This window comes from Penicillium hordei (genome assembly GCF_028827395.1).
Source record: "Penicillium hordei strain IBT 12815 chromosome Unknown utg000001l_segment0_segment0, whole genome shotgun sequence".
In the NCBI taxonomy this organism is placed as follows: domain Eukaryota; kingdom Fungi; phylum Ascomycota; class Eurotiomycetes; order Eurotiales; family Aspergillaceae; genus Penicillium; species Penicillium hordei.
In genome coordinates, this window is record NW_026623142.1 from 4,495,536 (window position 1) to 4,515,886 (window position 20,351).

At 48.9% G+C, this 20,351-nt stretch overlaps 7 protein-coding genes across 7 annotated transcripts; 3 read left to right on the forward strand and 4 right to left on the reverse strand.

Annotated features, from left to right (window-relative positions):
• Window positions 1–971: 971 nt before the first annotated feature.
• On the forward strand, window positions 972–2,192 carry N7537_001713 (cyclase; the record flags this gene model as incomplete). The annotated part of the gene is made up of 5 exons (XM_056892771.1): window positions 972–1,153; window positions 1,202–1,313; window positions 1,366–1,408; window positions 1,461–1,565; window positions 1,627–2,192. The coding sequence occupies 5 exons, from the start codon at window positions 972–974 to the stop codon at window positions 2,190–2,192; spliced, it is 1,008 nt and encodes a 335-aa protein (XP_056757766.1).
• A 330-nt stretch (window positions 2,193–2,522) lies between these two features.
• On the reverse strand, window positions 2,523–4,382 carry N7537_001714 (Zn(II)2Cys6 transcription factor; the record flags this gene model as incomplete). Its single annotated transcript, XM_056892772.1, has 1 exon — window positions 2,523–4,382. One exon carries the CDS (start codon window positions 4,380–4,382, stop codon window positions 2,523–2,525), a length of 1,860 nt encoding a protein of 619 aa, XP_056757767.1.
• Window positions 4,383–6,146: 1,764 nt separating this feature from the next.
• N7537_001715 (protein transporter TIM23) lies at window positions 6,147–6,816 on the reverse strand (the record flags this gene model as incomplete). The annotated part of the gene is made up of 2 exons (XM_056892773.1): window positions 6,147–6,170; window positions 6,226–6,816. 2 exons carry the CDS (start codon window positions 6,814–6,816, stop codon window positions 6,147–6,149), a joined length of 615 nt encoding a protein of 204 aa, XP_056757768.1.
• A 378-nt stretch (window positions 6,817–7,194) lies between these two features.
• N7537_001716 (uncharacterized protein) lies at window positions 7,195–12,468 on the forward strand (the record flags this gene model as incomplete). The annotated part of the gene is made up of 8 exons (XM_056892774.1): window positions 7,195–7,298; window positions 7,361–8,289; window positions 8,341–9,319; window positions 9,370–9,603; window positions 9,652–10,706; window positions 10,757–10,897; window positions 10,951–11,582; window positions 11,647–12,468. The coding sequence occupies 8 exons, from the start codon at window positions 7,195–7,197 to the stop codon at window positions 12,466–12,468; spliced, it is 4,896 nt and encodes a 1,631-aa protein (XP_056757769.1).
• Window positions 12,469–12,993: 525 nt separating this feature from the next.
• Window positions 12,994–14,550, forward strand: N7537_001717 (uncharacterized protein; the record flags this gene model as incomplete). The annotated part of the gene is made up of 1 exon (XM_056892775.1): window positions 12,994–14,550. One exon carries the CDS (start codon window positions 12,994–12,996, stop codon window positions 14,548–14,550), a length of 1,557 nt encoding a protein of 518 aa, XP_056757770.1.
• Window positions 14,551–15,611: 1,061 nt separating this feature from the next.
• On the reverse strand, window positions 15,612–17,078 carry N7537_001718 (putative endo-arabinanase; the record flags this gene model as incomplete). The annotated part of the gene is made up of 4 exons (XM_056892776.1): window positions 15,612–15,674; window positions 15,812–15,840; window positions 15,900–16,078; window positions 16,129–17,078. The coding sequence occupies 4 exons, from the start codon at window positions 17,076–17,078 to the stop codon at window positions 15,612–15,614; spliced, it is 1,221 nt and encodes a 406-aa protein (XP_056757771.1).
• Window positions 17,079–17,913: 835 nt separating this feature from the next.
• On the reverse strand, window positions 17,914–20,094 carry N7537_001719 (PX and BAR domain-containing protein; the record flags this gene model as incomplete). Its single annotated transcript, XM_056892777.1, has 6 exons — window positions 17,914–18,009; window positions 18,063–18,176; window positions 18,235–19,293; window positions 19,349–19,615; window positions 19,666–19,934; window positions 20,001–20,094. The coding sequence occupies 6 exons, from the start codon at window positions 20,092–20,094 to the stop codon at window positions 17,914–17,916; spliced, it is 1,899 nt and encodes a 632-aa protein (XP_056757772.1).
• Window positions 20,095–20,351: the final 257 nt, after the last annotated feature.

Sequence of the window (20,351 nt, forward strand, 5' to 3'; positions counted from 1 at the left end):
GGTCAATTACAGTATCAGGAGCAAACTAAGAGACGCAGACTTACCAATAAACTCGTCGATCAGCGCCGTACCGTGTACTCCAGCACAGTGCCTATTCGCTGGCTGAATAAAGTGGTTGGGAAGGGATCGGCACATGTTAACCCGCAGACCAGTACCCGACCGTGGTGGGGCTTTATAGGTTGAATCCTGAGCTTTAGACCGAAAATGACACATGACAGGATTTGAATTAGTTAATTATTAACCGGCATTCTTAAGCGCACAGAAGCTGGACTTTGTGGTGTTCTTCTCATTTGCCAGATGATTACTCAGTATGAACTCATTGTCCATTTCCGTACATGCTTCTCGAAGTCGGGTGTCTGCAGATGGCTGCATCCCAGACCAGTGGATGGATCAAACTAGGGTTTGGCTCCGTGTATCGATCATAATAACTCACATCGCAGACCTCATATATTGATTAAGGGCCTATCCTCGCACAAGCTGGTTCCAACTCGTCCTCCCGCAGGCTGTGTCCATTCCATTCCATCTAGTGTAAGCAACATGGCAAACCCGGTGGTCAACATCCTCTTAAATTTCTCAGTCATCATCGCTACCGGGCGCGTCTTGTTGCAAAATTGTGTAAGGCTGGCTTTGGGACCTGCGCTACCTGTGGTCCGACAGGAGCAGCCTCATTTGTAACCTCGAATTCGTATTTAGAACGCTAAGATGAAGAGATACGTAGCACTATCATGGCAAGTGTTGCATTTAATCTCTGGTGCGGGACGCTGACGCCGAACGCCGAACGTCAGGTGCTTAAAAGCAAAACTCAAGGCCACCTGGATCTGACAGATATAATAAAAACAATCGAGATATTGTTTCATCTTTTTTCAACGAAAACCCCGGGATACAGGAAATTGACAGCCCATATTGGCACACGGTTTCCCAATTTGGGGTCTTCTGCTCTCTATAGCTGGAATCAGAGTATCTTATATACTATGGCATCTCTTCCGAGCTTTGATGACCTTCCCCCTGTCAAAGGCATGCCGCAAGGCTGTACATGGGGCATATTCGACAAAGAAGATAAGAAAGATGTCCTGGGGACCTTGAATCTACTCACCCCAAAAGTCGTCAAAGATGCTGTCGCGGAGGTTCGCCAAGGCGTGTCTATTTCTCTAAAGTGAAATGCCCTCCACTATCTCCAGGACATGAGCTCTAATACCACTAGTTGGCCCATCGGAAGCATCAAAATCCCAGGGTTCTTTCGAAAAAGCCTCTGTCACAATGTCATGAAGTTGGAAGACCCAGCATCAGGTAGCCACTACGGGTTTGACGATGAGGTATTATACTACCGGGTCGTCTTCTCTTCCACCGGAGCTAATTAATTCCCAGGTTGAGTTCAATACTCAAGCTAGTAGTCAATGGGATAGTTTCGGTGTGTCCGAAAACTCTAGCTTTTGGAATAAAAAGACTAACACCCAACCCAGCTCACTTCATGCACCTCCCAACCGGTCTTACCTACAACGGAGTAAAACCAACAGTCGATGCGTTTCAAACTCCCAAATCTGCCCAGAATCTCCCAACACTAGACCGTAAGCAACCTCCAATCAAACCCAACCCTAACACTGAAAAGGGCTAACGGAGAAAAGCTAGACTGGCACCAACGCGGCTGTGTAACAGGCCGAGGTGTACTAATCGACTTCAAAAGTTACGCACAGAACCACGGAATAAACTACAACCAATTCTCCGGTTTCCGCATCGGGACCACCGAGCTAGAAATAGTGGCTGCCTGGCAGGGACTAACCTTCCGAGCAGGAGATATCCTGCTCATCCGATTCGGCGTAACAGAGACGCTGGGTCAAATGACCGGTGCCGAGCAGGGGGCTGCGATGAGAAGTGGCAAGATATGCGGACTGGAGGGGAGTAAGGAAATGGCGCGATGGCTATGGGATCGACATTTCGCTGCTGTTGCTAGTGATAATACAGCTGTTGAGGCTATGCCGCCTATCATCGATGGCGTTGAGCAGCCTACCCATAAGCTTGTGTTGCATCAGTGGTGTCTTAGTTTGTTGGGTATTCCGCTTGGGGAACTTTGGGATTTGAAGGCGCTAGCTCATGCTTGTAGGGATAGTAGGCAGTATTCTTTCTTGCTTACTTCGTCACCGTTGAATTTTCCTGGTGCTGTTGCGAGTCCTCCTAATGCACTGGCTGTTCTGTGAAGAGCACATATTTTATGATGCGCCACCGGTTTTGATTGGTATTAGTTTATGAGGTTTAATTGCACATGATCTTTTCGGTGACTTTTATTTGTAGAGATTTGAAGTAGCGATGGAAGTTCATACTTCGTACGCATCTGCTCTGTGGGGAAAGGGTTCGAGTACCCACTTTGGACTCCACATGGCTTATTCTGTGGGCCCCGAGTATTTATAGACGGGTGTAACATCTTAGTATGTGTGATGGGGCATTGGTAATGGTTTAACGAAGAAAAACTGTTGTCCCGGTGAAAGATACCATAGGATTTTGTGTCCTGTATGTTTCTATCCATATATTCAAACAAGCATGAAGTCAAAATCAGCTTCCCTTGCAATATCCTGCCACTGTATATCGACGTGCGGTCCAGCCGCTGTCCGCCGGTTCCACAAAGCCTGAACGATTTCACATAATATATTGATATTCTGGATCCCGTGTCGACTTTTCCGGTCGAAGAATGCCAACATGCGGCCTTGCAGATCAGGCCGCTCGCAGTCAGCCGCAATTACAAAACTTGCCCAGTTGTAGGAACAACCGCCGTTGTCACGCGTGAGCAATTCGACAGATTCAAGCTCGTGTATTGCTTTCTCGACCAAATCCTGTACGTCACACAATAGTGCGCCACGCAAACTGCGGCGGAAGTATACAATCGTCGCGTAGTAGAATGAGTTCAGAGCGTGTTGGACGATAATCGAACCCGGGGCGTTTGGGTTTGATGGGGATGGAAAGTTCAAGTAGAGTTCGAGTTCAAGTCGGTCTAGCTCTTCGCTGGATAGCTGTGTCTGGGACTCAACAAATGCAGTGATTTGAGCGAGAAATTGGACCAGTGGTGTTGTGACTCCATGCGATCGCTCTAGGTAGTGATGGAGATCGGAGGGGCCATTGAGGAGCGACATGAGCCGTTCGGGTATAGGAAGACTGCATAGGGATGAAAGGGACAAGTAACTTTGGAGTAATTTAGCAGTAGTTGGACTTCGGATCCAGCCGCCATGGATCTCGTTTTGCAGTAGACCAAGGCATCCAGAAACGTGTGCTCTCCATCGGCTACGACGACCAGACATAGCTTCAGCGGTAATACAGGTGAGGACAGCAGCTAATGTGGGCTCATCTAGGCAGCGAGCCCGCTGCAGGCTTCCTCGTAAATGACGCAGAGCTAGCTGGTCATGGTGGACAGCGATGGAGTGGTACCGCGAATCGTGGCGGAGGTGAGAAAGACTGAAGGCGGAGGAAGCACAAATGGCGTGGAAGATTGAGATATGGATGTTCGTCTCTGTTGGGGAGGCAGCGAGGCCTTTCAGAGCCAGAGGCAGGAACACTGTCCGGCAGGGATTGTCCGGGGTGTCGATTAGGAGCATGTTTCCGCTGAGAAAAATAACCCAGTGATGGAGTAGCTCTGTCTCTGGTCTGGGGAGAATCAATGGACCCATGGAATTCCAGAGGGGGATCTCGGTCCCATTGTTGTGAATATTTGATACTGGTCTGCCGTAATCACTCGGTCCTGACGGCCTGTTCCCGGGACTTTTGTGATTAACGACATGGGCGGTGGCGTTAATAGAGATGTCATCAACCCGATAATTAGGCTCTGGCAATGCCGTACATGATCCGTCGTTGAATTCAGACGCAGATTGTAGGGTAATAGATGATATTCCATCCCATGTTGGTCTTGGTGAAGCCAACTCGCCATCTCTATCATCAACTGGTGGGTGACTTAAGTCCGACGAGGTATGCTGCATATCTGCTACATTTTGGGTTGAAAATGCATCTTTCAAGTTGGGTAGATCAACAGAGCCTGCATCCAGAGTCTCGGGGCATAAAGAAACAGAGAAGACCGAGAATGGTCCTCGTTTTTCGGCACAGCCGTCCCCTGAATACCCATCCAACTCAACCAGCAACGCTGTCACAGCGGTAGATGACAACTCATGGTCCACATCCGGTGCTAGGGATCTGAATTGACGCCGGTGAGAGCGTCTCCCGGGAGTTTGAGACCATCCTAGGCGCAAATCATACCCTTTGCACTCCCAACCACTCCTCTGGCACCGCCGACAGTGAGGGTGTTCTTCGTCGCACTTTACTCGACGCTCTCGACAAGTCCAACATCCGGTGAAAGTCTTGGTGTGTGTCTTTGGGACTTTTGCTTTATTTGACGATATATCTGGCATTGCCAAGGATCTGAAGAAGGGTGAAAGCTCTGGCCCGGGTGACAAAAATTATTCCCCGTTAACCGCGCGTCGGCAATCCCCGGCCCCTAATACACACCCTATGAGCACTAAAGTTGGGCGGCAACGATTTTGGAAATATACCAACGAGAGCATGGTGTTCTTATGCTAGTAAATTCACCTGCATTTGGGCATATTTATAGGGAGAGGGAAGGATTTGTGTCAAGGCTAAGTATTTACTGCGTATCTACAACACAAATGTTATACATTCATCAGCGCGTTTCCTCGGAGGATTTATTACCTTTTTACTAGTTTGAAAAAGCTTGATCAGAATTTTTTTATTTTTTTTTGTCAAAAATAACAATCGTAGTGCCTCTTGACCGAGAAGCCTTGTTCGTGCAATCTTTCTTGCTGGCTCTTTCTATTCACCGCATGAATCCGCTATATCGCCCCTGGGATCCGAGTATAGAGCACCGCAGAATTCGTAACCCAGCCTTTCGCAGAGCCCCGTGACAGGATGGTTTTCTTCCAAATATAGAGCAGCCATAAAGAGAATGTAGATATCATACCACTCTTCTTATTTCGAGCGGATGGAGCGAATATCTCGCCCTCGCATTGGACTTGGGAATGGATAAAGGGTGCCTGATAGGCTATAGGCTATAGGCTATATCAAATGTATAACTTTGATGTACTTCTGCTGATGATTTCACCAAATGTGCAGATTCCAAGGTGTTGTTGAATTTGACAGAGCTTGTCGGAAATGGTGTTTAGGAGGTGAATGAAGAAGGGTTGTCGATGGGATTAAAAAGTTCATAGAGGCTGATATCGCAGAGCATTGAGTGATGTATGGATATACCAAGATTGAAGTTTGAAGGATCCATGTGCCCATGTGCCCATGTACCTCTCCGATCAGGTGCCTTCTCTTTTTAGGTCAAAACTCGTCACCCCAGATCCCCGTTTGCCTTCAGCCACTGGGAAGGTATAAATACCCACTGCCCCTCCCACTTCTCTCTCTTCTTCTGTTTTTCTTCTTCTCACTCCGGGTCCACATTGCACGCCGTGGTTCCTGTTGAGTACTTCCAATCTTTTGACCTGTTGGTCTCTGTGGGGTCTCAGGGTAGGTTGTGGCACAAAGCACATCGGTGGAGGTAACAGGGCTGGGACACCCGGCCGGAGACACTCCTACTCACCTCTGCGGATACTGACTGTCCTTCCTGGGGTTACCCACATGAACCTCCCAGAGCTCTGTTTTCATCTCCAATCCAATTTTTGAGACAACCGTCACAGCTCGTTTGTTGCATTGGGGCCACTCTCAAAGCATACCGAATATTTTTTATTTTGCAGCTAAAACGTCAGTACGAATGTGAACTTCACTTATTAGTCCGGGTCAGGAAGTATGAGAAATTGTCTATTGGAAGTCACTAGCAGCATTAAGATACGTTACTGACAGACACTTGCAAGCGCCATAGCCAATGAATCGCAGGTATGCAAGAGACTTTTCTATGTACACAGAAGAAATACAAAGTACAAACCCAGTTGCATATCCCATTCCCAACCCACGCATAAATGCGAAACATGAAGCTTGAAGCGCCGGAGTGAAGAGACCCGCAGGGGGGAATAAAAAAATAGTTGTAATACATCGCAGGTGGAAAGACAAAGCGAGGCGGCTAATAGTCAACCGCCAATGTCATTTAAGGGTGGCATGGAGGGTATGGAGTATCGGATAACCGAAAAGCGGAGGAGAATAAAACTGGCCATGCTAGCAATTTAGAAGAAGGCCTTTCGCGTCACCTGTAGAGTCACAGTTAGCAAAATGTCATACGGCACATCACAACGAGATACATACAGCCCAGGCACCGGCAATGGAAGCCACAATGCCGCCAGAGATCATCATAGGCTTGAGGCCGCGTGTGCTCTTGAAAACCATGCCGCTCAATGCGCCGGCCACGATGCTGTTAGACGCGTCATGCTTGCCTCGCACGTATCCGAGACCGGAGTTGAATCCGTTGTAAACCATAGCCACAACACCAGCCGAGTTTCCGAGGAACGGACCACGACGGGTAACCGAGTTGAGTACACCGTTAAGACGGATTTTGGGTGCTGCCGTAGGTGGTGTCTTTTTCAATCCTTCTGCAAGTCCCCATGCGCCTCCAGTAGCGAGTGCAACGAGATAGGTAGTGCCGGCACCATAACAAAGGTCGTCTGACCATCCACGGGATGGCAACACTGATCGGGAGCCGGGAAGTTCGTCAAGGGCGGAGTCATCGAGGGAGAGGTAGTCAAGGGTATCCTGGTTCAGACCAGCCAGGGGGTGGAGGCGAGAGGGATCGGGAATAGCGACCTCGGAGAGGAAGGATGTGGCATCTTGCGCGCTTGAAGGGTCGAAGGCATCGGGCCCGGTTTGCTTGCGGCCGCTGAGGGAGTCCCAGATGGACATTGTGAAGAGATGTATGGAAAGATAGAGGATAGAAGATAAAATTACAAGAACCTAAGGAGAACCTTGGAAGGCTGGGGCGGATGACTGGAAAAGAAGTGATGACCCTGTCTTCGCAGCTCCACTGGCATCGGAACAGCAAAAACTTCGGTCCCGTGACTTCCGGTGATCTAACGGAGAATAGTTTTGCCGATGAACATGCGCTTTACCCGATATGGAATCCCACTTTTATCACTTGGCGGCCTGAGGCATCGCGGGGAGCATAAAAATTAATCGTCTGGGAGACCTTTCGCGCAAACCATTTTCCAGGATACCGAGGCTTGTATAATTGGGGCTCTGGCTGTTGATTCACGTCCGGTGCAACGTGTTGTATCAACCGAAATGGAAGACTTTGCGCAGGAAGTGCAATTGTTCTCGGAGAAAACTCTCCGAGATATCGCCAAAGGCCCATTGGTGAAATTCACACGGGCATGCCAAGACACTGAGTAAGTGAGGTATATGTTCGAATTCAAAAGAACCAATTTTTTCTAATATTGTTACGCAAAAGAAAAGTGAACCGGGTATGGCAGTCGTTGGTTCAGACACTATCGACAGCATCTATCTCGCCACCTCACTTTGCTGAGGCATGCAATGCTGCCTCTGCTTTTATCGATGCTGCCACAAAGTCACAATGTGATGCGACTCAAGGGTTGATTTTCTCACAAGAGGCATGGCTGTCAATATTTGATATTTGTTTGACTCGGTATGAAGACGCCAAGCCAAAGCCTGTTAAGCAACTTCTCGCCTCAATCACTGCCATCTTAGCCAAAAGTCACCAAGGAGCGACAAGAGCAGCCCTTCAAACTTCGATTATTGATGCCTTAATTCCTAGCATTGTCCTTGGGGAGCCTCAATCACGACTGAAGGGGTGCCTGGTATTTTTGGAGACATTCATTAGAAAGGATGCCCTGCTACCCAGCGAGTTTATTCCATTGACTCGCCAGTGGCTTTTGAAGAACAAAAATACATGGGCAACTCTCTTCGCCAACGACCATGAAACCCTTTCTCTTGGCGAACCAGGCCCCGCCTTTGATACTGCATCTGGCAGCCTTTCCGATGAACTAGCAGCAAGGATCTTTGTTCTGGGGCTTTTGATCCAAACCAACAACAAAGCCATGGCTCTCCCAGCTGGAAACTTACTAGCAATTTTGATCCAGAAGATGAAGCCTGACAACTCACCGGAAAAACTGTCGGCGATGTGGGTAATGCCAGTGAGACGCATGGTCTTACAAAACATAGAAACCTTGGAAGACCTGTCCAATAGGCTCCTGCAGCCTCTGTTTACCATTGACCCCAAGGGCTTTAAAGTCTTCCTTGACACTCTCCCAGTCAAGAGCCTTCTGAAAGGTGATATGACCGATGCGCCTGAGGAAGAGTATATGGTTCTTTTTGCTGCTCTGCAGATTGGCAAGAAAATCAACTTGGTTCATGAAGATTGTGAGTACCATTGTCAACCTGGATTTATTGTCAATTCTCTAATATGCGCAGATATTTTTAATGTCGGCAAAATGAAACTCGACGAAAATGAGGCGTTGGTCATGAAGAGCGATGTGATCGGCAACTTTCTCCTGCACCGCGAGGCCAATATCCGTATAGCGGCTCTCTCGCTGTTGATCACGGCATTTTCCACTGTAAAGCCATTCACGGTGCGGGCAACCAAGGCTATCCTTCGAGGACTACCCTCGATGCATGCTGAATCCGACGCATATACTCGAGGAGAAATTCTTAGTCTGACACGCAAATTCTTCGTTCGTCTAAGGGGTGGCATTGTCAAAGATGAAGATGTTGCCTTGAAGACAGAGAAAACAGCCAACAAGCTAGCTCAAGGCCAGGTCAGAAATGAAACTGAAACCACAGAGTTCCTAAAGTCATACCTTAAGTTATTGGGCAATGATTTGCGTCTGGCGGCCTCATATCCGCGCCACATCACTGCTCTCAAAGCTCTGAAGCTCCTGCTAGACTCCGGTCTTGATTCACGGATAGAGGCCAAACTCCAAAAATCAGAGATGGAAAATATTTGGAAAGTCAATGTTGAAGTGTTTGATGCTCAACTACTCCGGTTGTTGATTGATCTCCTACTTGACCCATTTGAGGAGGTTCGACAAACATCGCTTTCGATCTTGAGTTTGTGTCCTCGAGAGATCCTGCTCAACGGCTTGCAAAACGAGACAGACCAGCAGTCGGCAGTCGGCATGCGGTTGACAGATGCAATTACCAGGGCGGAAAGCCTGGCAAGTAACACGAGCAGAGCTGATCACGCTGATACTGTTGCTCGTCTATACCACATAATCTTCTGCGCAGCCCTGCCCGCCAACTCCGGTCAACCGGTTTCTGGTTGGTGGACAACTAAGGCATCAGTGGTCGACACAATTTTGAAAAAGCTTGAGGAGCGTCTTCTAGATTCAAAGACCCTTTTTAACTCCACAATGCGCGAGGCTCCACTTCATGGATATACATCCGGTCTCAGGTATGTTGTCTTGGTCCATACAGGAGTTAATATGCTAATTGCAATTCCAGGTATATTGTCCTTATGCCAAGCTTCCACTCCCTGATATCTGACGGGGCGGGATCTGCTGCTTGGCGATCTGTCCATGACCGCATTGTTGCAATTTGCGATAAGATCTGGATTGAGGCGAAGCCTTTGCTGTGTATCGACTCACCCGAAGGTCACTCGGACGAGCCCACCGAGGATCTGAACGTGGGACCCAAGGACGCCCTTTCTTATTCCTGGAGATCTCTTCGCGAAGCAACGTAAGTTCGTACTCTTTCTTGGCCATGTATAATCGCTGACCGGAGTAGCCTTTTGCTCCATGCCACTATGCTAAACACCAGTTACGGACCAAGCGGCAATGATGGACTCAACCTGGCAGATTTTTCAAACATTGGAGGTGTGAGCTTCACACAGCTGGCTGAACTCCGCCATAGAGGTGCATTTTCCAACGTCTCACAGACATTTGCGACATGCTGTCAACGATGCAGCTCCTCGAAGGACCCGTCTATCCGGGAACTTCCTAGAAGCTGGTACCAGGAAGCTAAGTCGACTATCTTTGACTCGGCATCTCAACTCACCCGTCGTTCTGCTGGCTTGCCTGCATTGGTGACAGGAATTGTTGGTTCCGATCCCGGAACTCCATTTTTCAACGAGGCCATTAATGAACTCCACGAGATCTCATCCCTTTCCGTGGAGTACGACAAAGAGAGACAGTACTTGGAGCTGCCCCAGGTTCATGCAATGAATTGCCTGAAAGACATCTTCACGAACGCGAAGCTTGGACCTCATACCGAGCCATTCATCATGAAGGCACTGACTCTGTCCGCCGAACGCCTGGGGTCACCAATCTGGGCTCTTCGCAATTCAGGATTGATGCTCTTCCGCGCCCTACTCACAAAGATGTGCCGCGTCATTCCTGGGGCTGGGCCTGGATTTGGAGGAAACTCGGGCTCGGAGCCAGGATCTCGGATATCATTCCCCAAGTACTCCGGTCTGCTTGAACTGCTCTCTGGTCTTCTTACAACGACGCAGGGTGAAGCAGCGGAGGGCACTGAAATCATTACTGAGCGGGTGTTCCCTGCGCTAGAACTCGTTGGTGACAAAGTCCCGAGCTTGGATGATCCTACTGATGAGATGCTACGCGGATTGGTTCTTGAGCACTTGAGCAGCCCAGTTTGGGGTGTTAGAGAGCATGCAGCCCGTGTATATGCGTCATTGCTCACTCGACAACAAATCCCGGAAGAGTTATGCACTCTCATTACGCTTCCCTCAAAAATTACCGAGAACTATGTTCATGGTGTTGCTTTGTGTGTACGATATGCACTTCGTCGATACTCCTTCACAACCGATGATTTCTGGATATGTGAGTGCGCTGAGAAATCCCTAATAATACTCGAGCTAATCAATTAGCAGCGAACCTTGATATACTTTTCACGAGGTTGCGCACTTTATTAGAATTCCTTTTCCGTGTTGGAAAATCGCCCACTGTGGCAAGCGAGCTTGTTGAAATTCTCAATGGCACGATGGAGCGGGCGATCCAAGCAAAGAGCGAAAGTAAGTGGACATTCATCTGGGCAAAGAAAGCACATGAGCTAACCGATCTATAGACCAAGTAATTTCTTTCATCAACGAGATGTTCGAGGCTCACGACCTCGATGGTATTCTGGGATTTGTCTTTGACGCTTCTCAGGCGGGGTGGAACCTCTCAAGCCCCAGCCGAGCATCTGCCCTCCTTCGAAGAGCGCTTGCCTGGTGCACAACATTAAAACTGCTTACTTCCCAGCAGTGGGAACAGCTCCCAGTATTCTTCAGTGGAGTGTCGCAATTCGATGCAGATGTCGCTCGTTGGATTTTAGAGCAGCTCCACGAGTCAGTTGGCGAAGACGAGAGGTACAGACAGCCATTGGCTGGCTTATATTCGTCTGTGATTTTGGGAGAAAGTCGACCTGATGTAAAAACAATGGCCGTATCCAATTTGGCTTCTATTGTGGAGAACTTAATATCGTCAGGGTTTGATTCTGTGTCAAGCATCGGTCTTCCATGGGATGCTATTGCGAATAGCTTCCGCCCCCAAACAGATATCACAACCTGGAACCGAGAGGCAACGGACGCTGAGCTCCGACTTCGAGGCTGTCTATTGGCCATCCGACAATCTGTTGATGGGTCACCTTCATCCTCATTTGAAAAGGATATCCACGGCTGGACTATCAAGCTTCGCTCTGCCTTGAGCGAGGAAACAGTGAGTTTTACCGAGGCATTTGTCCTATAATAAAATCACCGATCTAATCTTTTTCGTTTCCTAGGAATTCACAACCCGTTTTGCTGCAGCTGTATCTGTTGGCAGCTTTTCACGGGCTCTTAGATCTCCTGGTTCCCAGCCACACGTGGATGCGGTGCTACTAGATATCTATCTAGTCTTGTATGACATGCTCAATGACGACGATGATGAGATTCGTGATGTGGCTGCATCAGCTGCCTCTTGGGTTTTGTCACGCTCGTCCGTTTCACCTGACGCCGATGTGGCCCTGGCGCCTCTCAATGCAAGCGCCCTGCTTGCCGAATTTATTATCGATAACTATTCAGATTCCGCACTCCTCGGACAACGGGTTCTTCGATATTTGACTGGTCAGGAGCCAAGGATCAGTGGATCTGACGAACATAGTCACTTGGTTGCTGTGTCAGACCAGATCACAGAACATCGCCAAGAGAGTACCGTCCTCTTCGTGGAGGAGAGACAGAATCTGTTTATCGATGACGTGCGTGAAGTTGAGGTTTGGTCGCGAGCTCTATTACGGGCGACTCGCTCGGCTTACACTAAGCTCTCGTTGGATGAAACTTCTGCCTGGGCCTTTGACGGATTAAGATATCTCTGTTCTCTGGTTGGCTCTGAGAAGGAACCAGATGGACTTCTTGGTTGGGTGTCGAAGCCTGAAATTTTCACCCTAGGTCTCCGCGTTATTGTCATCTCGTCTGCTCTAGGCTCACAAGTCTTCCCGGCGCCAGAGAGTCTACGGGTGCAGCCAAATGACTTCCGAAGATCACTTGAATCGCTCTTGGGCGCAGGCAAATCGTCATCAGTCCATGGGGATTGGTTGTCGAGAATCCAGGCTGCATTGGAAATGTGAGCTGTAATCAAAATCAGTAAAATCAAGTTAGACATAGAGTCTCATTCACAAATTAAGCCTTTTTCCACCTTCTGCCGTCTACCTATAAAGCTTGATAAGGGGGCAACATATAAAGACATCTAAAAAGACATCTAAAAAGGCTCTAGAAAGACCACCGAAGGGATATGACAGGGCTATACTTGTGTGGATTGAACTTGAAAAGAAGATAACTATGTAACTACAATTAGATAGAATACATATATCTTAAGTATACATATCTCGTCTGCTCCTTCCTTTTCTCACTTCACTTGCATCTCTTTCCTCTTTTGTCTCTCTCGTCACTTTCCTTGAGATCGATATCCTATTTTAAGACCTTCAAACAATCCTTACCTTCATTCTCTTCCCTCTCTTCGCTCTAAGTCTCTTGCACTCTGCAATATCCTATTATTTGACGTGCACCACACAAATCTTCCACCAAAATTTACTCCAGCTGCACACACTCTAAACTCATCACTTGGAGCCACTCTTCAACTACTGCACTACACCATGAAGGACAATGTCCTAGTCGGGATTCTTCTGGCGATAGCGTTGGTAACCCCAGCCTTCGCGTGGCTGTTCTACATTTGGTATCGATCACATGTGGCCCGGATGCATCAAGAAGGCCAAATCCTCAACAGAAGAAACCGGGACCGCGCCCAGGCTAACTATGAGCCCGCGAACGGAGCCCAAAGCCTTAGATTTGGACCCTACGTTACCCCTAGCGGGTGGGTTCGCCCAAAGACCAGAGGATTATCCCATGACCTGCGTCTGCCACAGTATGTTCACCCCCGGCAGCCCACGTTTACCGGAAACCCGAATTCTGACCAACATTTCCAAGGACCCAACCGAGTCAGCACCCATAGTCTCCCTCATACAGCGAACCAGCAGCTGAACCCATTATCCAAACGGCAACAAAGGAAACAACGGGCTCTGCAAAACAAACAAAAGCAGCAACAGGAAAGAGAGCAGCAGCAAAGTCAGAATGAGCAACGAGGAAAGCAGAACCGAAGCCAACGCAAACAGAAAAACAAGAACCAAGGCCAGAACCATCAGAAATCCCCCACTGCTCGTTCTCCCAAGGCCCAGGGGGCGCAGGCCGAGCAGTACGATCCGTGGGGAAACACAAAAGGACAAAAAGACCGAACTAGCAACCATGGTGGAAGTGACTGGGGGAATGAGCAAGCTCCACGGGACAATCAAGATAATACTAGTCAGAACGACAACAACAACGACTGGGGCAACAATTTCAACAAGGACCAAGGAGAGCAAAGAAATAGTGTATCAGGCTCCCCACCACGAGGCTCACGAGACAGTCACAATAGCCCACGGGAAAGAAGTTCTCGATGGGACAACAGCCGCCCTGCATCTCAAGATCCAGCGTCAGGAAACGATGTGGATTTCCTTCGTGGTAGTTGGGGTCAGAGTGACGATGGTGCACAGCGGAACAGCCATTCACGGAGCAACCATTCCAACGAAGACCACAATCGCTGCGATGGATGGGGAGATGACGATACGAAAAGTTACCACAAGAAAAGCAAACGTGACCACCATACATCCCCGGATCGAAAGTCAAGAAAAGAAGCAGATACCTGCAGTGGTTGGGGGCAGAATGACAGCGGCACACGGCAAAACAGCCCGCGACGGAGCATCTATCCCGACGAGGACCATAACCACCACTATGGATGGGGAGACGATGATGCGAAAATTTACCACAAGAAAAGCAAACGTAACGGCAATGCCTCTCCAGAGCAAAAGTCAAGAGGCCGATCAAGTCCCAACCGTGAGTGGGAACGAAATAACTGTGGGGAACAGGGCAGCAGCCGCACCAGGCCTAGGTCTTACTCCTGGGGACATGAAGAAGAACACCGTGGCGGTGGCAGTCCAACCTGGAGTCAAGATAGAAATGTGCACCGGGACAAAAAGAAGAAGAAGGAGCGCTGGCAGATTGAATTAGAGGAGAATGAGAAAATGCGTCATACTCGAAGCGGCTCGCGCGAACGCTCGGATGCAGGATGGGACAATCGCAGCAAGGGCTCCGGCTGGAAAGAGACACAGAAATGGTGAAGTCAATTTGTTTTTGGATTGGAGATTGAGGAGCTTTCCAGGTATTATGGATTTGCGTTCATGCACACATGATACATGTGTAGTTGATGACTATTTTATGACCTGTGTCTTACCCCGAACAATCTATATCTTAGAGATTTAAAGATTTCTAAGCATTTTGATTCTTCAAGCAAATAAAGTAGAGATATGATCATGACTAGATCAATGAAATCGAATCAAACGTGATGTCTCAAGTCAACAAGCAGAACCCGACAACCAGGGAGAACAGCAGCCGGAAGTGTCAGATATTTCCAAGAGTTCCAAGCAGGCGGAGCTAGAGGCTACAGAGGATGCAGCGGCATCCTCGGAGCGCAGTCAGCAACAAGAGCCTGGAAGTCGGAAAAGACTTCGTTCACTTTTGGGAGGGTTATTGAATCATGGATGGAGGTCATAGAAGAGACGTCGGAACCCTTAGTGGGTCTTACGCGGTAACATATAAATGCCGGGGGAACCAAGAAGAACATTTGTATATTGAGGTGGAAACCGAATATGTTGACTGATGAGTATGGGCTAGAGTATACGATTATTGTTTTTGGACATGTCCTTGGTCTAACATTGGAATGGCGCAGGTTTGCTTCGACTTTTACAAATATGACTGAATGCAGTGAGATTATATTCTCTTTCGCAGAACCATATGTATCGGCAAGGTAAATCACAATTCACACACATAAACGAGTAGATATACCAAGAGCAAAAAGTTGTATATCCCAACACCTGAACGCCACGAAATGCAGACGAGCTTTGAGCAGAACGGGTAATGTGTGTAAGCAATGGAGTCGCGAAAGGGATGAAAACAGGTCTATCAACGCGAAAGAGAGATGACGATGCGACTGCTTCAAGTGTGTTGACAAGCAAGAACGCAGAAATGTGCAGAATTCGAGATCTATTGTCGAAAGAAAAGGGATGAGATGAACGCGGAGGTAAAATGCAGCAGGGTTTGGTCGAGATTATCTATAGTGGGTGGGGAAACGGAAAGTCGAGGACAGATGGAGAAATGCATGACGTGCGAATATGAGGTCAACTCAGGCCTGAGCGATAGGCCATCCGTCAACATATTTGAGAGGATTAAATCCAAGGAACGCGTCCTGTGGATACATGTTAGGTCAGATCTTCATGACGTGCGTGGACATGGTGCAAGGGACAACAAAGGAGGATCGACAAGGGTGCATAAACCACAACAATCGTGGTCCACAAGCCTGCCAATAGTTTAGTGTGAACTCACCTGGAATGCAATGCCAACGGTCGTGTTCACTGTGATGAGGTCAGAATGGAGTTCAAAAACGGTACATGGGGTTAGGAAGTGAACGCACGGTAGTGGTAGTAGAGCACATCAGTATCGCCATCACGGATCACAGCTTGCCCGCCTGGGGCATAGGTCTCTCCGTTTGAGCCATAGACAAGTTCGCCGCCGCCTTCGACGAGATCTTTACCGGACTTGTCTGTGAATGGCCCACGGGGACTTTGAGAGCGTCCAACGCGGATGGAATATCTGATGTATGTTAGTATGAAGCAACAAGCCATTTGATCGTCAAGTCTTACTCTTGACCAGCGGGCGGCAGGTTGTCTTCCTTCAGATTACAGCAGAAGCCATGGCTAAACCAGAGATAGTACCATCCAGCATTGTAGGAGATGAAAGCACCCTCAATGGGATGGGGACCGCTCGGGTCGCCGCAGATGTTGTTGGCCAAGCGATTCGGCAAGCCGATAGATTCCGGCTCCCACGCCAGCTGACGCTCATCGGGTTCGGTAGTACTGGCTGAGGAGAGGAGGTCTTTGCTCAGCGGAATCTGGAAAATTCCATTCCAGTAGCTTCCAAAAGTTAAATAAGCATTTCCGTCAGGAGTAACCAATGTGCTAGGGTCAATGGCATTTGACTTGGTGTAAGGATAAATGTCCGAACCATTGCCTGTGCCCGTCTCAATGACAGCGCCATGATCAACCCAATTGCCCGGACCCGGAGAGTTCGAGGTGGCCACGCCAACAGCACTGTCACGGCAACCGGCCTTGCTGACACTGTAATAGCAGTAGTATGTTCCGTCGACGGTGATAACGGTCGGGGCCCATGGCACTGCGCGGTCACCCTTCGGGATCACACTCTTGGCATCCAGCACACTGCCGACACGCTTCCATGGGCCAGCCATACTAGGCGAAGTGTGGATGAAGATGTGTTCACCGACATGATAAAGATAATACTCATCACCCACACGGAGAATAGTAGGATCATGTGTATGTTGCTGTGTCTGACGAGAAGGAGGAAAGCGGCTTACAGCCTGATCATTTCCAAGATCTTGTAGTTTCTGGCCATGTTCAAAGTTCTGGTCTCTTTTGATACTTAGACCAAGAACAACGGACAAGAAACATAGTAAGGCGAGGAAGGAAAGCATCTTAACCCACCGTCGAGGAAATTTCCAAAAAGACCGATGTCGAAATTCATCGCGATGGCCAGACGGCGACATCGACCGTGATAAGTGACCGGCCCTGACGATCATCTTGATGGATCCAGGCACTCATCGTTTTCGGTCGACGCACGGCGTGCCCACCCTGGTTAGGTGGAGTTGGTGATGAAGGACACAAGAGGGGTTCAAGGAACTGCGACAAGGTCCACTTGGTTACTCAATAGAGGGTCCACAACCGGACATGCCTGCAGGGTTTTCGGAATGCCTAGAGCATGAGTTGTCTGTAGAAGAGATACAGATGGTTTGGCCTTGGCGTGATGGAAGCGGAAGAATTGGAAGGATTGGAAGGATTCGTGGCACAAAAGATAGCTCACTTCTAAACACAACTGCATATCAGGCGATATCAAGAGATATCAGGCGATATTGGGCTCCGAGATAATTGCACGCCGTACCTTTCTGTACATGGGTTAGTGAACCTAACAAACAAGGGATGTCTGTAGTTTTTGAAACCGATCGGTTGCAGTGTCGATCGTACTTTTTAAGTCACGGGAAGTTATGGGTCAATCCGTTGGGAATGTGCGATTTACATTTCAAACGTATCACTTCTACAAGGTTGATGAAAACAAATAATAAGCACAATCTAAGGAGCTAGCCCTTTTCTCGTTCTTTTGACGCCCCAGCAATATAACCCTAATATAACCCTGTTGGGTTGTAGGTACGAAGGCACACGTAAGACAAAGCGCCTGTCCCTCTAGGGCTACTAACTTTGTATACATAATGGCCTAGACTCAGACAATTGGATATACCAAACTTACATTTCCAGCGAGTTCCAGTGTAGTGACAAGGTAAAAAGTAAAAGTAAAAGTAAAAGATATCCGCCGAACGCCAGCGCCGAGCTCCATCAGGCTGAAGATGAAAGTATGGTCTTCTATCGAGCCACGATCTTGTCCACCTCATCTTTGGCTTCGGTCCATGTCTCCAGGTTCTTCCGAGCCCAGTCCAAGTGGCAACGAGCATATGCGACCTAGAAGCTCATGTTTAGTTTTGGTCTTAAATCATGTAGGGGGCAATTCATACCATGTATCGTCGCAGGTCAGCTTCTTTGTCCTTCTGGAAGCGCTTGAGATCATTGAGCACACCCGCACTCGCATCCTTGACGTCCTTTTCGGACACTTCTAACGCTTGCTCCAACTAAAAGTAGAGATTAGTTTGGGAACCATCGTCAAACTCAACTCCATTGTTCACATACCTGGATCAGACTCTCTTTCGTCTTGCCGATCTGGTCCCGACGTGTTCGTTCGGGATCTACATCCGCAAACCCATGGATAGCATGGCTGATGCGACCGAAGATTTTGTTCGCGACAAAGGTCCCGCTGGATGACTTTCGATGAGCAGGGGAGCCTGATACTGACGGGTCAGACCTCTTGAGTCCTCCAATCTGTGATCCAGGCAAAGAGCTCATGGAATCGTCGTGAGTAGATGAAAATCCCGAGTCAGTTGACAGGGCGGGACCGTTGCCCCCTTCGCTGCTCATGGCGGATGAGGTTGACTGAGAACGAGGCTTTGTCCCTCCAGAATGAGGGCTGGTGCGGTTGAGATACTGTTCGATGCGCTTGGCTTCGAGTTCACTGCGCTCTAGAGAGTCTAGTAGTGTCTTTTTCTTCGACAACTCATCGCGAGTCATTTCTTGTTGTACCCGCTTGAGCACTCTGTATCGTAGAACTCCGCGAACAACGCTAGCAAATTGAGCACTCTCCCGCATAGGTTCCGCAAAACTTGCGCTCAAAGCCGAGGATAGTTCTTCGGTTTCAATATACGAAGTATCGGCGGCCTGCCCGATCCGCTCAATGGCGGCAGCCACTGTTGGTGACTGCTCTGAAAGAGAGAATCCGTTGTAACGCGCTCCCAGCTCCATCAAGTCGGCTGAGAGCCCAGACAGATGTGAGAGAGTTCGTCGATTGACCTTCTCAATGTTTCCCTGTAAAAGTAGTTCTAGCTCCCGTGTAGACGCTTCAAAATTAATAAAGTAAGGGTCCAGCTCTTGCTCGTTAAGCTTGCGTGACTCAGGAGGGAATCGCCCGAGGATCTCAGGTCCTGGGAACGAGGGTGGCTCTGCCTCAGTCGGCGACGTGGACGATGCCGCGGTTCCGCCAGCTGTGGTAGTCCCCCCGCTGGGCTTGAGCTTTGCGGATGTAGACGGAATCGGGAGCCAGCCATGGGCTGGTGTGGGGTTTGCTGGGTCAAGAGGTGGCGCTTTGAGGTTATTCTTTGGGACTGATGCTGCGGGATGGGAGCTCAAAACCTCGCTCTGAACAAATGTTAGTTAATAACCCCGTAACCAGAAACATCCAGTTCAAACCCACCCAGCTAACGTTGGGGTCAAGGAATCTCCACCACACTCCATCCTCGCGGATCTCCTTCATACGCCTGCAGCGGTTGAGAAACACACTGAGCATGCGCTTTCGGAGATCGATAATAGCCATATCATCTTTGGCCCTGGTGGGTTTGGCTGCATAATCCGCCATGCTATGCTTTTCGGGAATCGGCGGAACGACCAAGGTGGGATGCAAATTGACAAGGGTCTGTCGCAATGATGCAAACTCGGAATATCGACGGCGCACTTCCAGGTCCTATCAACACTCAGTATTGTACAGTCCCCCGTCGGGCACCATTCTCATACCGCAGTCCGAATTGTGTAAACAATAAAGCCCCCGCCACCCTCATGGTTTTTCCCAGCATCCGTGATCAAAATTGGCATCTCGGGGTTTTCATAAAGAAGCTGCTCAATCCGGCTGTCATAGACGCTCTTCCGGGGGTATTGTTCACTGGCGGCACCATACTCGGCCTCATCTTCGGGATCGCTGAGGTCGTCGGTATGCGTGATGTAATCGGGAGGCTCGCTGCTGGAGTCGCGGCTAGATGGGGGGGTTGAATCATGTTCGTAGAGAGCTAGCTACTGTGAGATACTGTTCCAAAGGCAGAAGCGTTAGGGTAGGAACCAAGCTGAGATCTTACGGGGAGAGAGTGCGGCTGAATGTAGGGAGTCAGATAGGCCAGACTGATGTTGGTTAAAGGCCCCGTAGGGATTGTTGTCTTCGTCGTTCCACATTACGAAAGGTATGAAGGCTTGATAAGGCCAACTAATACCGGAAACTGAGTTGGAGACTGTTCCTGGGGATCTGCGGGGGGGAAGTCGTGGTGTGGCTGGTGCAAGGCGGTGTTGGCGATTACGTCATGAAAGTTGGGCTTCGATATTCATGGATAGAGTATTGGCAAAATGCTGCAAAGAAAGGACAACTAAGGAAAACTGCGAGATAGGTTGATAGATGCTTTTTTGTCTTAGAATATTTGGAATGGTTGCGATGG